The sequence below is a fragment of the Oryctolagus cuniculus genome, chromosome 1, assembly GCF_964237555.1.
Source record: "Oryctolagus cuniculus chromosome 1, mOryCun1.1, whole genome shotgun sequence".
In the NCBI taxonomy this organism is placed as follows: Eukaryota; Metazoa; Chordata; class Mammalia; order Lagomorpha; family Leporidae; genus Oryctolagus; species Oryctolagus cuniculus.
In genome coordinates, this window is record NC_091432.1 from 91608798 (window position 1) to 91632697 (window position 23900).

At 37.3% G+C, this 23900-nt stretch overlaps 1 protein-coding gene across 1 annotated transcript in view; it reads left to right on the forward strand.

Moving 5' to 3' along the window:
* CNTN5 (contactin 5) overlaps positions 1-23900 on the forward strand; it is a 1373625-nt gene that overhangs the window by 1060820 nt on the left and 288905 nt on the right. The window contains exons 11-13 of the mRNA XM_051820359.2: positions 13463-13644; positions 20798-20934; positions 23011-23140. Of these exons, the coding sequence (XP_051676319.1) occupies positions 13463-13644; positions 20798-20934; positions 23011-23140 (449 nt within the window). The remainder of the gene's footprint in view (positions 1-13462; positions 13645-20797; positions 20935-23010; positions 23141-23900) is intronic.

A 23900-nucleotide genomic window follows, 5' to 3' on the forward strand; every position in this document is an offset into this window, starting at 1 on the left:
GATTATTATTATGGAGAAATTTTAGATAGCATTATCTATTAAGTAGGTTAAAAGCTTACTGTACTCAGATGTCTTTTAAATCCTAAGTGCCTACAAAAGTAACTCTGGTTACAAAGGAATCTTAAGTTGTCATGGACAATGTAAATGAATACAGGGTATCTGATGTCTGTTAGATGCTAGCACTGCCAGCCCATCCATGTTCACTATAACATTTCATCGTAATTTGTATAGGGAATTCTTCCTCCTGAGTTTTCATCCAATCGGTGCTTTTTAACATGTTCATATTCCAAAGCTTCTAAACATTCCGACAAAAATTTGTAGATTGTTCTTGAGGCTTAAAGAAAAAAAAAAAAAGGAAAAAGCATTAACACTGTCATCATTTGGAGATTCTTTGTTTGGAAGGCAAAGAATGCACTCTAGACTTGCCAGTGCTTTCCCTCACCTCACACGGCCTCAGTGCACAAAACTATGTCAAGTTCCAGCAGTGTGTCATGCTATCTCGTTCGCTTCTGTGTGTTCAACTACATGGATTTTTCTGGTAAGAACACACTTTTGTTGCCTGGATACATTTGCCTCCTCCTTCCTCTCAGGTGTGATCTCCTCTGTAGTGAGTTCTCTAATCTTGTAATCTGACATGACGTAGGTCTCTTAACAGCCTCTCTTTTTTTGAATCATTTTGGTTGCTTGCTTGTCCAACTATAAATTCCTTGAAGGACTATGTCATTCATTTTATTGATATGCAATTCTAATACGGGTCTGGCATATAGTGAGGACTTACGAAAATTTTATTGAGGGGTTAATGAACATAATGACACTGCTCACCCTTCCACTTTACCATATTCTCCCTTATGACTGATTTTTTTTTTTTGCTTGCTAAACCCTTATCTTCCTGTTCTATCAAAGGGCAGTTTGTTTGTTTGTTTGTTTTTCCCTCCCACTACCAAATATGCTTTCCCATACCAACTGCTAGCTCACATCTGGATCTTATCTTGACCCTACACCCAGTCTTTTCTTCTATATTACATTTTTTTCCTTTCTGATTTATACTAGATTCCTTTATGTGAGAGACTAAGCAAGGAGATGCAAAGAAATTAATATTTTATTACAGTTAAATGGCTCAGGTAAAAGCCAGAAAGACAATGGGAAATACGACTGAAGTCAATATATTAAGCATTTCTGAGAGACAACAGAATATTAATGTTTTTACAATTTCAGATTAACATGTAATACTTGCATATTTAATGGGGTGCAGTGCAACTTTGCAGCTCATATACATACCTTCAACCTACTGAAATAGGCAACTAGTCTTCCATTTCCACATATTTTCTTTGTGTTGGGAGCCTACCAGCTCCTCTCTTCTAGTTGTATATCCAGGATATTTTACATCAGATATCCCTCTGTGCTCCAAACACCAAAATCTGTCATATTTACCATACTGTGTTTTAGTACCTATTAGCCAAACTTCTCCTCCTCTCCCATCCCCAGCTTCTAGGAATCACTATGAAAATTAAATATGTATGTGGCTTCAGAATTTATTTTCCACATAAGAGAAACATGCAATCTCTATGTGTCTAGTTTATTTCACTTAACATTATCTCCAGTCCCTTCATTTTTTTTTTAATGGAAGAAAAAGACTCCATCGGGCATATATACTGTATTTTCTTTATCCTTTCATCCACTGATAGATACCCGGGTGGATATCTTGACTATTGTGAAAACTGCTTTAATGAACATGCGCATGCAGGTATCTTTTTTTCATATGCTGATTTGATTTCCTTAGGCTTTATACACGGAAGAGAGCTGAGTCAGATATCTATTTCTAGTTTTTTGAGGAATTTCCATACTGTTCTTTATGACTGTACTAATTTATATTTCCACCAGTATTGTGTAAGAGTTTGCTATTCTCCATATCCTTTATGAGCATTTTTATTGTCTTTTTTATTAACATTTATTAAAGGCAGAGTGCCAGGTTCAAGGGTGGTAGGAGATCAATCTTATACCCTCTGGTTCATACCCCAAATGTACACAACAGCCCAGGATAAGCCAGGTCAAAGCAAGAGGCCTGAAACTCCATTCAGGTCTCTCAGGTGGGTGGCAAGGACTCAAGTACTTGGCCTCCTCAGGTGCAGCATAGGCAGGAGGGGAACCGACTACTCTGAGATGGGAGTGTCCCAAGTGGCAGAGTAACCTGATGTGCCATACAGCACCATCTTTTATATGTATATATAGGTATAAGTATATATATACTTATATATATAGGCATAAATATAAAATATATACATATATATATAATTAGCCAATCTAACGGATGTGAGGTGATACCCCACTGTTGTTTCAATTTGCATTCCCTGATTACTAGTAATATTGAGATTTTCTTCGTGTATTTGTTTGTTGTTTCCATTTCCTTTTCTGAGAAACATCTATGTAGATCCGTTGCCCAATTTTTACATTGGATTGGCTCTTATTTTGTTGTTGAACTTTAATATCCAGAAAATCTAAGGAATTCAATCATTTGTGAAATGGTTTACATATATTTTGTCCCATTCTTAAGGTTGCCTAATTACTTTGCTATTTTCCTTTGCTGTACAGAATCTTCCTAGCTTCATATTATCTCATTTGTCTATTTTTGTTTTTGCTGCCTTCACCAATTGCTTCAACTATTTACTGTTTTCTTCTAATGGTTTCAAATCTTACATTTAAATGATTAATTGGTTTTCAGTTTGAGTATGGGGAAGGGGATCTTGTTTGAATCTTTTGCATGTGGGTAGCCAGATTTTCATCTTTTTCTCCATGGTATGGTTTTAGCTCCTTCATTAAAGGTGATTGTAGATCTATGGTATCATTTCTGGGGTTTCATTTCTCTTCCATTGTTTTTTGTGTCTATTTTCCTGCCAACATTATGCTGTTTTCATTGTAATAGCTCTATAGTATGACTAGAAATCTTGTATTGTGATACCTCCACGTTTGTTCTTAAAGTTTGCCTTGGTTATTTGGGACCTTTTACATTCCAGTATGAATTTTAGAAATTTTTTCCTAGTTCTGTCAATAATGTTAATAGTATTTTAATGAGGATTATATTAAATCTGTAAATTAGTATAGCCATTTTATCAATATTAATCCTTCCATTCCAGCAATATGGGATGTCTTTCCTTTTTGTGTCCTGTTAATATCTTCCATCTACTTAGTTAACTTTATTCCAAGATGTGTTATATTTTTATAGCTACTGTGAATGGCACTGTTTTTATCATTTCTTTCTCAGCTTGCTGTTGGTACATGTAAATGTCACCAATTTCTCAGTGTTGATTTTGTATCCTGGATTCTTTCTGAATTTATCAGTTCTAATAGTCTTTTGGTGAAGTCCTTTGGTTTCTCTATATAGAGTATCATGTCATATGCAAACAGGGACAGTTTAATTCTTTCCTATTGTTATGTCTCTTTTTCTGCACTTGCCTAATGACTCTTGGTAAAACTTCTAGTAGTATGTTGAATAAGAGTGTGAAGAACAGATATCCTCATTGGTTCAAGATCCTAAGTCTTCTGAAAATGCTCTAAGTTTTTTTCCCCATTTAATATCGCATTGACTGTGAGCTGTCATGATAGCAGCAATTTTAACAGGTCACAATTATCTGAGGCTGTGTTCTTGGTATAAAATTAAGGACTACCTATATAATTCATTTCTGGGACTCTAAAACATACACTCAGGTGGTAATGATCTAAAGATTACAGATAGAACAGAAATAAAAAAGCACATGAGAAGTAACTGATTAGTAATTTTGAGGAAGATATAAATTTACAGATTTAAGAAAATGATATCAAGAAGAAATTATTGTCATATAAAATATTTTTACAGTGGGACTTCCCTAGTACATTAAGTTATTTATGACTAAATACGTTCATAGAATACAGAAATGAAGAGCCAGTGTGGAGTGTGTCATTCTCTTCCAAAATGACACTGAAAAACCATTGGACAGTGGGAAAATCTGAACACCTAAATAATTTTACTTATTAACTTATTCTGTTAAGATAGTAATTTACTAAAGATGATATACCATCATACAAATACTAAATTTATACTGATATGATAAAATAAACATAAAAGAAATCTGGATCTTCAAATTAGCTTTATTTATACTTGGAAATTTATATTTGAACAATTTCTATTTGGAAAAGGATAATGATTACCACTGGTAATAACAAGTGAGGAAAGAATACATCAAATACTCTTGTCTAGGGGCCAGTGTTGTGTTGCAACAGGGTAAGCCACCACATGCAATGTTAGCATTGCAGATTAGAACACCAATATGAATCCTGGTTGCTCTGCTACTGGTCCAAGTTCCCTGGGTACTTGGTCCCCTTCGTCTGACCTGGAAGACCCAGATGGGTTCCTTGGATTCAGCCTGGCCCATTCTTGACTTTTACAGTCATTTGGGCAGTGAACCAGTGGATGGAAGACTTTTCTCCCTTGGCATCCCTATCACTCCTGCTTTCAAATAAATTTTTTTAAGATTTATTATTTATTTGAAAGTCAGTGTTACAGAGTGAGAGAAAGAGAGGCAGAGAGAGAGAGAGGTCTTCCCTCTGCTGGTTCACTCCCCAGCTGGCCGCACTGGCAAGTGCTGCACCCATCTAAAGCCAGGAACTTCTTCCAGATCTCCCACGTGGATGCAGGGGCCCAAGGACCTGGGCCATCCTCCACTGCCTTCCCAGGCCACAGCAGAGAGCTGGACTGGAAGTGGAGTTGCCAGGACTCAAACTGGTGCCCACATTGGATGCCAGCACTGCAGGTGGAAGCTTTACCCGCTATGCCACAGTGTTGGCTCCTCAAATAAATATTTAAAACTATGATTGAAATTGTTAAAACATTTACAATTTTTTAAAAACAGTCTTTATCTACACAAACTTTAATCTTCAATACAAAAAAAAATGTGTAAGCCCAGCCACCAACTACTGACTCAAAGAGCATCAATAGCAACAATTCTGAAGCTCTCTGTGTGATCTTTCCTAACCCCATCTGCCTGTCTTGTCCCTAGAGGAAATCAACAGCCTGAAATATATATTCATCAACCTGATGATTCATTTTAAAAAGTTTATTTATGATACATGGGCATATATTTGAAAATATTTGTACCTGAATTTTTAACATTACTAAGATAGTATACCATATATAGTAATTTGTGACTTATTTCTTAACCATTGTTCTTTAAGGTTGATTTTATTTATCTGAAATATGAGTAACAGAGAGAGAGGGAGAGTCAGAGAGAGAAAAGAGAACTGCCATCTTCTGGTTCACGCCCCAGAAGGCTAAAATGTCTATGGGTTAGGCCAGCAAGAAGCCAGGAGACCAGTTTCAACAGGTTCTCCCATATGGGTGGCAGGGACCATACACTTTGGCCATCATTCACTGCTTTCTGAGGCACCCTAGCAGAAGCTGGAACAGAAGTAGAGCAGCTGGGGCTCAAATGAACACAGCAATATGGGATGCTGGCATCTCAAGCAGCCCCTTAAACTTTGTTGTTAAGATTTTTCCATGCTGTTGAGAGTGACCAATTTATTTCATCTAATAGAGAGAGAATATAAATACAGAAAATGTATATATTCATTCTTTGGACATTGGATTGCTAACAGATTTACATTTAAAATAAAAGATTTATCTATTTGAAATGCAGAGTGACAGAGAGAAGGAAGGGCAAAGATCTTCCATCCCTACTGGTCCAATCTCTAAATGGTCACAACTGCCAACAAAACCAACCAAAGCCAGGAGCCCAAAACTCCATGAGGATCTCTCATGTAGGTGGTAGGGGTCCAAGTACATGAGCCAGTTTTTTCTGCTTTCCCAATGCACAATAGCAGTGAGCCAGATTAAAAATAGAGCCACTATAATTCAAAAGTTGGACTTTGCAAATTTATATTTATTAAGTAAAAGTTAAAAAAAATAAAAAAATAGAGCCTCTGGGACTCCAGCATTTCAAGTGGTAGCTTACCCACTATACCTCAATATCAGGATTCAAAAGAACAATTTGCTAGACTGGTAGACTGGACACTAGAAGCATTAGAAAAGATCATGATTTTGAGCACACAGCAATCTGAATATAAAAAAAAATTACATGTGGGCATTGTGGCATGGCAGGTTAAACCATTGCTTGGGACACCCACATCCCAATATTGGACTACTAGGTGGAATACCACCCTCCTCCACTTCCAACCCAGCTTCCCACTAATGTGTCCTGGGAGGCAGCAAATGTTGTCTTGGGTGACCAGGGAATTTATGAGCTCCAGGCTTCTTCCTGTCCCAGCCTTGGAAAGATACAAACCAGTGGATGGTACAGCTCGCCCTCTCCTTTCTGTCACTCTGCCTTTCAATTAGATGAAGCTAAATTTTAAAAACTATATAGTATCTACATAGAAAACATTAAATTAGATGTGATAGAGAAAAACTAAAAATTATGTAACAAGTGTGAATCTTTAATCCCAGAAGGAAGGGCTGGCCAAAAAAAATCCACATCTTTTATAAAGTATGTACAGATAATGTATATGATAATGCATAAAGGTCAGAACATGCAAGCATAATAGTCATATTCATACTGTAAACATTAAAATATTCATAGATCAAAGACCTATTCAAAATGTATGTGCATCTATTAAAAGAGCTTTAAAATAGTACTTAGGAATAAACTGATAATTTCACAATTATGGTTGGAGAGTTTATAAGTCTTCTCCAGTAATTCCTCAATTACAAGAGCACTAAGACAGAAAGTAAAGTAACCATCTCCAATAGTTTATCAATTGTCAGAAGGACAAAAAGACAGAAAGTCATTAGGGTACATAAGATAAACACAACTATTAACCAACCTAACCTTAAAAAGTACTATAGTTGGCTGGCGCCATGGCTCAACAGGCTAATCCTCCACCTTGTGGCGCCGGCACCCTGGGTTCTAGTCCCGGTCGGGGTGCTGGATTCTGTCCCGGTTGCCCCCCTTCAAGGCCAGCTCTCTGCTGTGGCCCGGGAGTGCAGTGGAGGATGGCCCAAGTCCTTGGGCCCTGCACCCCATAGGAGACCAGGATAAGCACCTGGCTCCTGCCATCGGATCAGCGCGGTGTGCCGGCTGCAGCAGCCATTGGAGGGTGAACCAACAGCAAAGGAAGACCTTTCTCTCTGTCTCTCTCTCTCACTGTCCTCTCTGCCTGTCCAAAAAAAAAAAAAAAAAAAAAAAAAACACACAAAAAACACACAAACAGAAAACAAACAAACAAAAAAGAGTACTATAGCAACCAACCACAGAATAATAAGGTTGAATACTCAGAATATGTTCATTAATTTAAAAAAGGTAAAATCATGTGTCAACAACAAAACGATAATTGCAAAACATCACCAAATCTTTGAAATTTAAAAATACTATAGGTGTATCTTATGTCTATATTTCCCTGTTTTCTATTTCCCTAGCTCTTAGTGACTCATTCTGTGTAAGAACCTCTAATCTATCCACCACTTTTTGAAGCATTCTCTTCAACTATGTCCAATTTAACGTTTAACCCAGCCACTGCAATTTATATTTATACATATATATATATATTTAATGATTTTATTTATTTATTTGAGTGGTAGAGTTCTTGACAGAGGGACAAACAGAGAGAAAGGTCTTCTGTCTATTGGTTCACTCCCCAAATGGCCAAATTGGAAGCCAGGAACTTCCTCCAGATCTCCCACACAGGTGCAGGGACCTAAGCATGTGGCCCATCTTCTTTCCCTGGGCATAGCAGATACCTAGATTGGAAGAGGAGCAGCTGGGACAACAGCCAACACCCTATGGGATGGCAGTGCCACAGGCAGAGGTTTAGCCCACTATGCCACAATGCCAGCCCCTATATACATTTAGCTTATTTTTTTTTTTTTTTTTTGACAGGCAGAGTGGACAGTGAGAGAGAGAGACAGAGAGAAAGGTCTTCCTTTTCTGTTGGTTCACCCCCCAGTGGCTGCCACTGCATCCAGCGCACCGCGCTGATCTGAAGCTAGGATCCAGGTGCTTCTCCTGGTCTCCCATGGGGTGCAGGGCCCAAGCACTTGGGCCATCCTCTACTGCACTCCCGGGCCACAGCAGAGAGCTGGACTGGAAGAGGGGCAACAGGGACAGAATCCAGCGCCCCGACCAGGACTAGAACCCAGGGCGCTGGTGCCATAGGCGGAGGATTAGCCAAGTGAGCTGTGGCGCTGGCCTATATTTTTTAATCTGGTTACTTTTACAGTCATGTCTTCCTTAATTTATTTTGATTATTATTATTCCTTGATTATTTTTTTCCAAATTTTAATTTATAGTAGTATTCCATATAAAATATGCATCTCATTATCTGATAAGTCCCAGAAGAATGAGTACAAACAATTCAATCAATTTTAAAGTCTCACATTCTACCACAAAGATACAAACATCTACATGTGAGTTTTTAGGTCAAAAATTAAGTTTAACCATTATATCACTTAGTGGCATCAAATCAAAACAAAGTGACATTCCATCAAAAAAAGTAAAAATAAATAGGCAAGGAGCATGAGGTTAATTGGGTATATGAAAAAAAGAGAAAGTAAAAATATCATTAATTTAGAAACAGGGTCATCTCATCTCACTAAAGATAATTAAAACTAAAAATAATATTAACTTTCATTAACAGTTATTTCCAGGGAGAAAATTAATCAAAATAAAACTTTTTGAAATACAAGATGATACTGGTAATAACAGGAATGAGGGAAAATCAGCACACATCTCAGTGTGACACAGCATGAAACAGAAATGAGATAGCATTTCTCAAGGACCGAGCATTAACTGTAGAGTAGAGGGGTAAGCCCACAAGCTCAAGAGCTTCATTCCTGTTAAACATAATTATTAATATGTTTTATTTTTGTGTATAAATATTTCATAGGATATTTGATAAAATGTTAAATATTTGAATGACCCAATTAACACCAACTAACCCAAAGTCAATCTTTAAACCTAATAAATAAGTAAGTACATCTTTTTAAAATAAAAGTGTGACTTAATCCTCTAGCTGAAAGATTGAGTCAGCAAAAAACAAAATGCAGAAACTGTATGTAACTCTTTTTACAATCAGGTGAACACATCTACTATCAGAGGAAGAACAGTCCTAACACACTTTCATTGCTAACAACTGTAATTATATTGATAATTGAATTCAATAGGTTTATTTAGAATATCACTGTGCTGATCCTGAGAAGAAGCAAATTTTTTTTAAAGATCCAGAAACCCATCAGTTAGAACAAGAAATTAGTAAAAACTCAAAAGACCAGTAAAATAGACAAGTCTTTGACTAAGCTACTAGTTTTAAAATCAGTACAGCTAACATTTATGGGGAACTTGCTAGTGGCCATGGAGATTTCTATGTAATTTTCAATAATTTATCTTAGTCAATATTATAAAAGTCATTCCTTCATTTCATAAAGTTTCATTAAGTACTGACAATAAACACAACATTCTAGAAGCACTATGGAAGTACTACAAAAGAAAAGAAATGACTGTACTGCCCTAGAGATATTTGCATTATAGAAGAATAAAGCAAAAGCCCCACCTTACAGATAGGGAGTCCAAGTTCAGAGATCTTAGGCAAATTTCCACTGATCACATAGGATCCAATATACAAAATATACCTGAACCCAAGGTTCATCCAAAGGTCTGTACCTGTAAACAGTACATGATGCCACCTCTGTAGCAGAAATATAAAACATATGATTAAGATACAGAGATCATCACAATTGCAAATATTTTCAGACTTCTTACTTATGCCAGGTTTTATTTATTTAATTTGAAAGGCAGACACAAATAGAGAACTTCTGTATGCTGATTCACACTCTAAATGCCAGGCTGGATCCAAGAATTCTATCCCAAGTCTCCCACATGGATGGCTGGGATGTGAGCCATCAACTTTTACTTTCTAGGATACGTATTAGCAAGAAGCTGGCATGAGAAGCCAATCAGGGACAGGATCCAGGTATCCCCAGTAGTATTTTAACCCCTGCACCAAACACTTGCCCCAGGCACTTTCAGTAACAGTCACAGTAATTCTAATATATAAAATACATTCCTAGTTTTAGGAACTCAAGAAATAAGATCTGGCCTGCACCACGGCTCACTAGGCTAATCCTCCACCTGTGGCGCTGGAAATCTGGGTTCTAGTCCCGGTTGGGGCGCCGGATTCTGTTCCAGTTGCTCCTCTTCCAGTCCAGTTCTCTGCTGTGGCCCTGAAAGGCAGTGAAGGATGGCCCAAGTGCTTGGGCCCCACACCCACATGGGAGACCAGGAGGAAGCACCTGGCTCCTGGCTTCGAATTGCAGCAGCGTGCTGGCCGCAGCGGCCATCAACGGAAGGAAGACCTTTCTCTCTGTCTCTCTCTCTCACTGTCTAACTCGGCCTGTCAAGAAAAAAAAAAAAATAAAAAAAGAAATAAGATTTAATTAACCATGGTTTCAAAGCTATCTTTGTACTCATAGAGTCTGGTTTTCGAATTCACACTTAATTACTCTAGTGCACATAGCTCCCACTTTTACTCATAAATAAATTTTAAAAAACTTCAAATAATTACTCTTTCTATAATTCAGTTCTAAAAATTGAAATTATGGAAGAATGTCCATTTTCCAGTGAAACATGAATTACCAAAGTTGACAAAAGCAGAAGTTCAAACACAATGCAATACAACTTTTTGTAAATGATACTATCAATATTCCAAGGAAAACAATAACTTCTCTATTTTAGTTCATAAAGAATATAAACAATGGGGGAGGGCAGCTTTGTGGAACAGTGTGTAAGCTGCCACCTGCAATGCTGGCATCCCACAAGGGAGCCGGTTTGTGTCCTGGCTGCTCTACTTCCAATCCAGCTTCCTAATGGCCCAGTGTTTTGTCCCCTACCACCCACATGGAAGACCTGGGTGAGTCCTTGGGTCTTGACTTTGAACTGGCCCTGCCCTGGCCATTGTGGGCACCTGGGGAGTGAACTAGCGAATGGAGGATCTCTATCTTTCTCCCTCTGTCCGTAACTCTGACTTTAAAATAAGCCAATAAATTTTAAGCAGTCATCCATCATACCAACTACAAATTCAATAATATACACAAGCAACCCTAAGAAGCTACCATCTCACCTATGAGAATATACATAAACAACCTAAATAGGAAAAACAAAACAAAACAAAAAACAACAACAGATCAGTTCCAGTATTGGTTAAAAGGATGGTACATTATACTGATGTAAAGGTTGTTTCAGAATTCACTGAAGGTCTGTAATACAATTTCAATTTTGTTTTATTCCTGAGAAACTTATCAGAAAGGTGGCCAAAGATCCACAACTGTGTTTATTATAACATTGTTCACAAATTCCTACTAGTAAAGAGCATGGGAAAATACCCTATACTCTATTATAATCCAGGGTAGAATGTTACAAGAGATGTAAGTGGGTACACAGAAGTACTTTATTACTTCAAAGACAAACTCTCAGCTGGCTACACAAGGAAGGACTTGTCTGAAAAGGAGGCATTTAGGACGAGTCTCCGAGGATTAGTAACATTTGAACAGATATGATTGGAAACACAGAGAAATGTGTTTCTGGGTCAGGAGATACAGAAGGAACTAGTGAAAAAATTATACTGAAAAAGTAGATGAGGGGTTCCACAGTATAATGTTTATTAAATATAGATAGTAATAAGTAAACCAGCAGGGCAGAATTCAGAGACTAAAAATAGATACAAGTATGGGAAAAACAATTATATGACCAAAGCAATATTTCATACTTTGTGGGGAAAAGTTCTAGTGATTTTTGCGGTGTTGAATTCATTTCATGTGCTATTTCATACCAAAAACAAAGATGATCCAAATGGATTACAGACCCAAAGTAATAAAAATATTACTAAAAATACTGTAGAAAATATTAAACCTGGGTTTAGAGATAATTTTCTAAGCCAGAAAAATATCTTAGAAGTCATGAAGGAAACTATAAACATACTTATTTCTCTCAATATTTACAAAATTCTAGCACAGATGCCATCATAAACTAACAATACACTTGGGAAGAATCTTTATGAGAACCAGTTTAATGGCTTTAATTAATACACAAAGAACTCCAAGAAATTAATGCAAACAGGCTAATAAATAATATGAAAGAAAAATAACAAACAGCTCACAGAAATGCATATGCAAATGGACAATAAAGTTATAAAAAATGTTCAACCTTCTTAGAATTCAAGGAAATATTAATGTAATAAGCAATGAAATAACTTTTGATAGTATTAATAGGTTAAAATGGTAAACAGATTGATTACATACAATGCTGCAAGAAAATGAGGAAACAGTATTATATTACTCATAGGTATAAGAACTGCTACTCTATTATTGAAAAGCAATCTGGCAGTAGTTATTAAAATGAAAAATGAGAATGGCTTTTGATCCATCAGTCTTACTTTTGTGATTGTCTGCTGTAGAAAAGCAATAGTACATGACGTGTGCAGGGTTGTTTATAGCAACATTGTGTTTTAGTAGGAAAATAAATACAGAAAAAGTAAAACTGGGACTAATTGAATGTTCAACCATTGGGACAGTTGGTTAAATTCTGGTACAGCTGTACAATGGAATGATATGTAGCACTTCATCAGAATATGTCAGACCAACACTTATTGGATATGATCTTAATAAAATACTAAGTACAGAGGATTTATACTAAAAGAAACAACAGGGGCAGGTATCATTGCACAGCTGAGTGAGCTGAATTTTGGGATGTCTGCATCCCTTACTGGAGTGCCTGATTCCAGTCCCAGCACCTCTGCTTTCTGTCCACCTTCCTGTTAATACACATGATGGAAGGCAGCTGGGTTCCTGCCATTCATATGTGAGGCCAGGATGGAGGTCCTGGCTCCTGGCTTCAGACTGGCAGAGACTCATCAATTGCAGGCGCTTGTGGAATGAACCAGAGGGGGGAAATTAATGTTGTGCTCTGCCATTCTGCATTTCAAATCAATAGAATGAATCACTTTTTAAAAGGTTTCTTTTTATGTTTCAGTATGTGCATCCAAGAGGCAAAGTAAGATTTGCAGGGGTGGAGGCAGAGTGAGTTCTTATGTAATTCAGCACCATTTTGTTTTACTCATTACAGTAAGCATATAGTAGTAATTTTGCTACATTACTCCTGTCGTTTAAAAAGGATAAGGACATTTTAAAAACCCCAAGTATAATATTTAAATGTATAAAGTAGTTTCTCTGAATTGCTTTACTGAAATGTGACAGCAAAGGAGACTCTTCTAATCTAAGTACTTATCAGACAATCCACATGGAAAGTGAAGTATATCAACCATCTCATGGTTCCTAATTTGTGATTACATTATTGTACTCAGCCTATTAAGTGCTTAAATTGCCAGATAACACAATGTATGTTCCTAATAGTGGAAAGTATTTTAACACTATTTTTGCTCCCTCTGGTAGCCCTGTTCCAACAATCACATGGATGAAGGTTAACGGTTACATCCCTAGTAAGTCGCGCCTGCGGAAGTCCCAGGCAGTGCTGGAAATACCGAATGTGCAGCTGGATGACGCAGGCATTTATGAGTGCAGAGCTGAAAACGCCCGTGGGAAAAATTCCTTCCGTGGACAATTACAAGTGTACAGTAAGTGTTCCTAGCAAAGCATCATGCTCTAGCCTCAAGAGTCAAACTGACAATGCAAATTTAACTGAATACATATTTTTTGGTTTTTTTTGGCTAGATGCATATAAGTTTATAATTGTACTGTTTTACATGGTAAAGTGTCATGTAATATTTTCCCACACATGGAAATGCTTTACATTAAAATGGAGACTTATCAATTTCCTTGTACAATATAGAATTTATGTACTGGCACCCACAGCATTCTTTGATATTTAAAAATCTCATCAACCTTTACCTACCCTGGCTTTTCTCTTGAATCAGAGCCTATCCAGATGCCATTTTTTTCTAAGTAGTTTTATTGGAATACAGTCACATCTATTAGTTTTATTTGGTCAGCTTTCGTCTGACTATAATAGAATTAAAGATAGAAAGAGACCAGCCAATTCACAAAGACTAAAATAGCTAACTATTGAATCCTTTGTAGAAAAATTTTACCAACGTCTGGCTTATGTTAATCCTCTCTGGTCTGCAAGTGTTTATATTGCCCAGAAGTGTCAAGGAAGTTGTGTCTAAGAACTGGGACAGTCTGGTTCAAAGATTTTCACAATCTAACCTTTCCCTCAAGTATTACAAGTTGCAACCACATGTGGAATTTTAACATTCATAGTGGGTAAATGACTATTCTTACATTTGACAATAAAAAGACATGAATGCAGTAAGCTATAATACTGATATAAGCAAATACTTTGAATCTTCAGTTATCCAAATTGAACATTGGCTAAAGAACATTTTGAAATATTAGTGTATGAATTCAACCTACCTTTCCTTATAACTTCTTTAGGAATTTGGGACTCCAGTCAAGTTGACTACGCACTATACATTTCACCCATTTATTCCCTGATTTAACTACTGCTTATTAAGTGCCTCTTACTGCTCTGCATGTTTGTAACAGAGGTTTGAAGGAATGCCTCATCTCTTGATTAAATGAAAAGTGAAGCCCACATTATAGACAAGCATGCTGTGTGCTACAACAAAGCCATATGCAAAGGATCACTGGAGGGCTGAGTGTACTACAGTCCACTCAGATGACATGGGGGAAGTTTTAGAGAGGATGCATAACTTTAAGGATAAATTAGGGAAAATATCCTGGGGATAAAGGACACAGAGTCATTTAAGAGTTTCTAAGATTGAAGTACCAGCACTTATTTGGTGATTGTTAGGCCACGGTTGTTCCATTTGGATGAAATCCACAAAGATCATAATTGTTGAAATACATTAAAACAAATAATTAGGTCTCTCTAGCCACAGGGGCAATATCTTGCTTCTGTACCATCAATGGAACAATGATTAACTTTCAAATACAATGTGGCATTTTATCCTCACAGCAACAGTATTAAGTATTACTAGTCCCTTTTTTACAAATAAAAACCTGGTATTGAAAAGGCAAGTTTTCAACAAGAACTTTACTTACTGAAATTCCCTCCCTCCCTCCCTCTCTCTCTCTTTCTCTCTCTCTCTCTCTCTCTCTCTCTCTCACACACACACACACACACACACACACGCTAGGAGTACCAGCTACTCTAAAAGCAATTAGGGAGAAGTCCCAAATAGCTCTGTCATTAGAATGGGCAACACCAAATAGAATGAGATAGTAAACCCTGAGGGCTGATGCTCTTTCATGGCCCACTTCACTTGTTTCCCTCCTCACCCGGGTAACTTAAATCAGAAACAAGCATTGATTCAGCAAGGAATGCAGAAAATGTGCTTTCATTCAGTGTTACCATGGACCTTCTGGTGAAAGAATATGCCACTAAGAAACGATCTTTGGACTCTGTCATACAAAACTGATAAACACTGTTGACCAGCTGGGATAAGAAATTGTCTGTCTGAATAGAAAAATAATCTAGACTATTATCTAGAAAGACAAACTATCCAGATAACTACTTGGCATATATTTCTGATAGGTCAAAACTGTGTCCTGAAAGCATGTGACCCTTCATTGTAGCCATCTTTAGAATGGCTTCCTGCTGGGCTCCTCATGTGTCCATACAATCTGATTTGCCCTAGATAATTCCAGTTTGTGATGGTTGTGCCGGGATAACAGTATCCTAATTCCACTTCCAGAAGGATCTCAGTTATTACATATTCACCCAGAATTTGTATTTTTAAAACTATATGTTTTCCTCCTTATCAACCTCTGAAAAATTTACACAAGACCTTGGCCAAGATTTCCACCTGCCTTGCAGTAGGTATGGATAGTCTGAATGCTCTACTATGAGTGGGTTCATGTTCAGAGTGTTATCTCAGTAGAATGGGTTTCTGTTGTAATCTCTACCATATACTTTACTATTGTATGTAGAGGCTGACCCTTTTCATCCAAGAGGCCAATATTGAAGATACTGAACACACAGGATCTTAGCTTTAGCTCACTTTCTTGAAAATATAATTATTAAGGCAAACTTTCTAAGCCAAAGTGTTTCTCAAAGCACTACAAAACAGGGTTAATATGTATAATAGGCACAAATGGCAGACTTTTTTATAGCAACATCTGCATTATAAAGTTAATACAAAAACATAGATATCTGTGGTAGTTAAATAAGTATAAATTAAACATACCTGCTCAATATAATTTCCAAAAATACTCATAAAAATCAGAAAAGTTATACAAAAACTTGGAACTAATTGGAAACTTAGAATAAACTGCAAAATTACTGAATACACTTTTTATTATATAGTTTTGTTGGTGAATTCATTTCTTTGATTATTTCTGTCCATGTAATTTATGATGATCAAAAAGACCTGATCTTAACCAGCCACAGAAAACATAAATTTTTATATTTACAATGTGAGTTGAACTTTGTTCATTAAAGGTTTCCATTAATGAGAAAATAAATGTAGGAGAAAGGAAGGAAGACCAGAAGGTGAAGAAACTAAAGGTAACCATGGCCAGCACTGTGGCACAGTAGGTTAAGTGACCATCTGCAATGCCAGTATCCCTGAGTGCAGATTCAAGTCCCAGCTACTCTGCTTAAGTTCCTGCTCTCTGCTAACATGCCTGGGAAAGCAGTGAATATGGCCCAAATACTTGGACTTGAGCTACTCACATGGGAGACCTGGAAGCAGTTCCAGGCTCCTGGCTATGGTCTGGACCAGCCCCAGCCAGTAGCAACTATTTAAGGAGAGAACTGTGAACCAGCAAATCTAAGTTTCTCTCCCTGTCACTCTTTCAAAGAAATAAATCTTTAAGAAGGGGATAACTAGTAGTTCTCAAGAGCTTATGTTTTAGATACTAGTAGTATGTCCATTCATTAACTCAGAACAAACCTTAGGTACTGAAATTCCCATGTGATAGATGAGAAAACTAGACCTAGAGATAATATAAAACTTTTTACTTAAACTCATTCATAATGTCTTTCTTTTTTTATTTTTTATTTTTTTATTTTTTATTTTTTGACAGGCAGAGCGGACAGTGAGAGAGAGAGACAGAGAGAAAGGTCTTCCTTTTGCCGTTGGTTCACCCTCCAATGGCCGCCGCAGCCTGCGTGCTGTGGCCGGCGCACCGCGCTGATCCGATGGCAGGAGCCAGGTGCTTCTCCTGGTCTCCCATGGGGTGCAGGGCCCAAGTACTTGGGCCATCCTCCACTGCACTCCCGGGCCATAGCAGAGAGCTGGCCTGGAAGAGGGGCAACCGGGACAGAATCCGGCGCCCTGACCAGGATTAGAACCCAGTGTGCTGGCGCCGCAAGGCAGAGGATTAGCCTAGTGAGCCGCGGCGCCGGCCAAGACTCATTCATAATGAACAGTAAAACTAAAATTCACCTTAGAAAAGGAAATGACACTAGAATTCAATTCAAACCCATAGAATCCAATGTCTCAGTGGGATATTAATGATGTAAACTAAGGCATAAGATGAGAATGGGATAGAAAATAGCAAATTCCTATTTAACTGTGCTTTGTTAATAAGAGAAAATTAATGCATTAAAATCCTTGCCCTTAGTTCTTCCTTGCCTACTTTTAGGCAAAATGTTGTTTATCTCAAGTAGGAATGATTTTTAAAGATATTTTAGCTTTTGAAATATGTTAAAATTTACTATAAGAAATGATATAAAATTATAGATTCCTGATTAATTTCATATATAAGTGTGAAAAAAAGAACTTCTCTAGAAGAAGTCTTGCCTGAATTTTATTGTTATGAAAAATATTCATATGTGTTCACATATGATTGAAAATGAAGTTGAAGTTCATACATGAGCAATGAGTTGTAAGGGAGAAACCAATATTTATTATATTGAATCACAATAGTGGCCATTGAAATAAGAATTATACTCTACCATTTACATATGAGAGTCATTAAAGTTAAATAACTCATTCCCAATCATACATTAGAGTTAGGGCATGATAGTACTGGGACTTGAACCCATTTACCCCTCAACTATATCATCTTTCCAAGGCAGTACATTACCTCTCACTGGCCCATAGCTGAGAGTCATAATATTAAAAATGATCTATGTGGATGAAATATGTTGACTCCTTGATACTTAAGAGTAAAGAAGCAACAGAGGAGGCCAATAACACTTAGCATTTATCAGCAGACAGTTGCAGAATCTCTAATGACAAAAGATAATAAGCAAGAGTTTTTATGCACATCTGTGTAGGGTTTTAAAACACATAACCCAGAAATTGATCTAAAGCTCGAATGTATTACATAAGTAGTTGTCAATATACAGTGCATCTGGTGAGATTTTTAAGAGCTTCTGATTTTAAAGTGCCATATGTCTCTTCAGCTTTCTACACCCTAAAATAGGTGGCCTAACAAAAGCTAGAATAAAGAACTTCTAGGTTTATTCTCAGTGTGATCCAACTGGCAATTTTCTTTTTCCAGATATTTCAGAGGAACAATGCTGACCACATAGGTAAATTAGTATATTTACCCTCAAGTTATTATTTGGAAACCAAAACTACTGCCCTTTATTTCCTGCAATCCTCTCCTGAATCAAGTTTTTGTATTTTTAAAGAATTTAAAAAAAAAAGTAAGAATGGATTTCATGTAGTTCACAGATGTGATCCTAATACAATCATACTTCTAGGTGTGACCATCTGTGTTGCTTATTATATATTACTAATAATCTTAGTTTTGTTCTAAGAATCTGACATTCTATACAGTCTTTGTCATACTGGGTCCCAAGATAAATTCATTCAGGCTATTACCCAGTGTTTACTTATTTTTAACCACAGTGTCTTTTAATTTACTCCATATAGCAGAGACTGAGTGGTTTAAAAATATCTTTTGCAGCATAGAAGAGAAGTCATTACACAAGTCAAGCCATATTGAACACAACCTACATTTTCCATGTACACCAAGAAGGATGGCAACTCCTAAATTCAAATATCCATAATGTCAATTAATGTTAACAATGATGGTGTTAAACTTATTTCTTCAATATGAAGCTTGACTTCACTGTAACATTATCTACCATCCATATCCCTGTTGTGTCTATGCCTCTGTGCATGTTTGCATTTGTCTGAGTTGGCCTAACAAATTTTATATTCAGTAGTACTTTCTACATGCTAATTAAGTATGGCATCTACAGTAGAAACTGACAACGCCAAGTTATACTGTTTCAAAAGTGTTTTACTATTTTCATCGAATTTATATATATACATATATATGTATACTCACATATATGTATGAGTGTACACACATACACAATTTTCTTGGGAGTGGGGGGTTGCTATGCATGTTGCTTAGCTTGGCAAATAGATTTATGACGTAGAGAGATTCTTAATTGAAAACAGCAAGATCTGAAGCTATATCACTCTTATCTGTCAAGAAATGGAAAACTGATAATGTTTTTTAATTCAGAGGGCAGTTTAACAGATGATTTCTGTTTGTACGTTTCTTGGCAGAATGAAGTTGAATAGTATTTTAATTGCATCTCCCCCACTAGACTTTTATCTGACAGCAAACATACATTATAGCATCTTTATTTATGTATTCTCAGTCTAAGCCTTGCACCAAGCATTGTATTTAAAGGAAAGCAAGAATTTATTTTAATGTACTCCTATGACAAAATGATTTTGCAATCAGTACTCTAAATTTTGCAATTTTATAAATAATCCAATCTATAGTTGACACATTACAGTGATTTCCAATTTTTCTGCAGATTAGAAAATAGTGTGTTTTTAACAGTTCTTTTTGTTTTGGTAATTTCTATGATCTTTTCAGTTTGACTCATGGGTATCATATCAGATCATAAGTTGTAACACATTAATACATTAGACTCATTAAAGCTAAATATTTTATAATCAACTATCATATGAGACAATGTGTAACTGAAGTAAATATGTGTAGTCAACTTTGCTTTCCGTGATCCATCTATCTGGATGTCAACCTATAACCAACTAAAAAATTCTGTAACAATTTAAGTCAGCAACAGAAGAGGAGAAATAAATTACTACATGAGTTCTTTCCAAGTGAATAAGAACTACAGGTGTCCAAACAAGGTACAAACGTCTCTCCTTTAGAGATGTGATCAATATATGTAATGTAGACTTACACTTGAATTATGGTTTAAGAAGAGAGAAATAGAAGTTTCAAGAAAATACGATATGCACTTCATAGACAGAACACTGATCTACTTGGGCAACAGCAGCCACGCATAGAAAAAAAAGGGCAGGGACAAGAGGTATGAGATGAAGTAAGGAATGATCAAAGTACTCACTAGCACAGATAAAATATTTTATAAATTTTGCCAAAAATATTTCTGTAGAGAATTCAGTACAATACTCAATCAGAAGACCAGTTACATTTTACTTACACTGAAACTGCCCTCATATTTGAAAAGGTAGGACTTCTAAGCACCCAACTTCCTACCAAACATATTCTAGTGCCTTGGGAAGAATCAAACCACTGGCTTTAACATGAGTAAAAATAAATGGATAAAATATACTTTGCATATTTTACAAATATCCTCTAAGATATAAAAATATACTTTCAGTGCTTAATTTTTCATTTATACTAGAAATAGAGTTCTATAATGCAATGTTATACTTCTTCCAAATACCTATGGCTATTTGAATTGGTTAAAAAAATGCAATGCATTTTTCCATGTAAATTTTGAACTTGGTAGTGTTCAAGAAATGACATCCTTTTTGTTTGCTTAAATATTCGCAGCTTACCCTCACTGGGTGGAAAAACTGAATGACACTCAGTTGGACAGTGGCAGCCCTCTCCGATGGGAATGTAAGGCTACTGGAAAACCCAGACCCACGTTTCGTTGGCTGAAAAATGGAGCACCCCTCTTACCTCAGGTATTGTAGGGCACTATTAATCTGCTCCTGTGTAATTTTAGCAGGATTTCACAAAGGACACAGTAAGCTCTCTTAGTTTTATCCAAAGCCACTTCCTACTTCTGCCTCTTAATATATTTGAAATAAATAAGTATCTGAAATTATAAGTATTGAAATTGTAAGTATCTGAAGTTTTAAATTATTTCATGGTTTTAGTAATACATTTAAGATCTTTTCAACTCTATACAATCTTGGGAAATACCACTATCACAGACTCATTTCCCATTGACCTTTGAATATCATGTAAACTGTTGCTATCACTTTACAGATGATGGGTTTAATCCCTAAAAGTGAAGTGACTTGCCCAGGGTTGCACATCTTGTAATACACATTGGAAAAGAATCTTAGCCTCCTGTGTCCTGAATAGGTTCTCTCTGTGACATCCTGCCTCCAGAGACTGAATATATCTCTTTGCAGGAAAGCTGCATGTTCTTAAAGCCAATTACTTTTGCACTGGATTTCAAAATAAATCAGCTACTATTTAATTTCAAAATAACTAATAATTTTCTGTTTTCCTTAACTAGAATCTCCATAGGAGGGAGGACAGAGGAGAAATCGCTCATTATTTATGGGCATAATAGAGGGAAAGCATGTAAAGGTGAGAGGCTGGGACAGGTCCTCCACTGTCCTAGGACCTCTTACCTGTTCTTTAGTACCTTGGACATCAGTTTGTTCCTTTTAAAAGGAAGAGATTGAGTCAGATCCTAGCCAGTGACATACAGCTTCCATATTCCTTTATTTTATTCTTTTTATTTTTTGACAGGCAGAGTGGACAGTGAGAGAGAGAGACAGAGAGAAAGGTCTTCCTTTGCCATTGGTTCACCCTTCAATGGCCGCCGCGGCCAGCTTGCTGTGGCCGGCGCATCGCACTGATCCGAAGCCAGGAGCCAGGTGCTTCTCCTGGTCTCCCATGTGGGTGCAGGGCCCAAGCACTTGGGCCATCCTCCACTGCACTCCCTGGCCACAGCAGAGAGCTGGCCTGGAAGAGGGGCAACCGGGACAGAATCCGGCGCCCCGTCCAGGACTACAACCCGGTGTGCCAGAGCCGCAAGGCGGAGGATTAGCCTGTTGAGCCACGGCGCCAGCCATATTCCTTTATTTTAAAACAAGTTAGGTCAAGACAACATGCCATATCCCAAAACAATTGGAAATGACTACTCAGAATACCTGTGAAGTGGGAGGCGGATAACCTGAAATAACCGTTCATAGACTCATTCCAATTCTCCTTGAGCTGCCAGATAAACCGTGAGGATGAGCTATGCTGCTCCTGTTTTCTATTCTTAGCATCCAAGTAACAGAAATTCCTCTGGCAGATAATTTGCGTAGGAAAAATCGTCGAATTTCTTGGCCTCTCTGTTAATGAATAAAGCATTCCTCAGAAATTTTTTTAAAAAATGACTAGGGTGGTATTAACCAGACACCTGCTTGTTTAACCATATTTTACATTTTTTTGAATTGTGACCTTGATCTCATTTTATCAGCATATCTGCAATTTTCTATCTTCCATATTAAGTTTCTTCTTGCACTGACTTTCATTTAATAATTTTATACAGATTCCAGTTGTAAACAGTTTCCTTAGAGTGTGTGTGTGTGTGTGTGTGTGTGTGTGTCTTGGGAAGTGAGAGAAAAATTCCAACTTCTGATCAGATCAACATAATAAAGGGGATGTTTTTATGACCTGGCCTATTTTAACCTTGACCTCATGTCTACAAATCCCCACTTTTCCACCAGGTGAACCTCTACATCTCCTTTGTCAAAGGAATTCAAATAAAAGCATTATCTGATGGTGGTAATACACAAGCTTAACTAGTACACCAACAGAGGTGACTTTGTTTTAAAACAAAACAGTAAAACTCAGAAGAATGAAAATATAGTTATGATTTCTAGTAAACCTAATAAAATAATCAACAGTCAACGTGTGCTGGTGTGCTGTCAATGCACCTGAATTGGAGGCTTTTTACCCCTTTATTTAGGGGAGTAACCTAAAAACTATCATTTGTTTACTTTCTAGATCTCACTTTTTTTATTCCATTACAGAGTAGGGTTGAGATGGTTAATGGAGTACTGATGATCCACAGTGTGAACCAATCAGATGCTGGAATGTATCAGTGTTTAGCTGAAAATAAGTATGGAGCCATTTATGCCAGCGCAGAGCTGAAGATTCTAGGTATGCAATTTCTAAGTAAATAACTGGGAAAGCAGGGTCACTTCTTTGCATGCTCTAATTCTTATAAATATTGAAGTTTTATGGTGCAATTTTAAAAACCAACTTCCTGACTTGAAAAGAAATACCATGTCTTGCTGATATACAGGTTTACATTGCATGAAGCTTCTCCTATAGTGTTTGGGGAGGGGGTATATATTTTTCTAACATTAACTCTAAAAGGGTGACATGATGACCTTTCTATGACATTTAAAAAATCATATATATGGCCGGCGCCGCGGCTCAATAGGCTAATCCTCCGCTTTGCAGTGCTGGCACACCGGGTTCTAGTCCCGGTCGGGGCGCCGGATTCTGTCCCGGTTGAACCTCTTCCAGGCCAGCTCTCTACTGTGGTCAGGGAGTGCAGTGGTGGATGGCCCAAATCCTTGGGCCCTGCACCCCACGGGAGACCAGGAGAAACACCTGGCTCCTGGCTTCGGATCAGTGCGATGCGCCGGCCGCAGCGCGCCAGCCGTGGTGGCCACTGGAGGGTGAACCAACAGCAAAAAGGAAGACCTTTCTCTCTGTCTCTCTCTCTCTCACACTATCCACTCTGCCTGTCAAAAAAAAAAAAATCATATATATTAAGTTTCAGAGAAAGTATCTGGGGAGGGTAAAAATGTAGAATTCTAGCAGCCTGTTCCAGTTCCCATACTGATGCTGAACATTCCCCCAAGCAACTCCTGCTTACCTGAACAGCAGGACTCTGAGGCTAATCACCCTC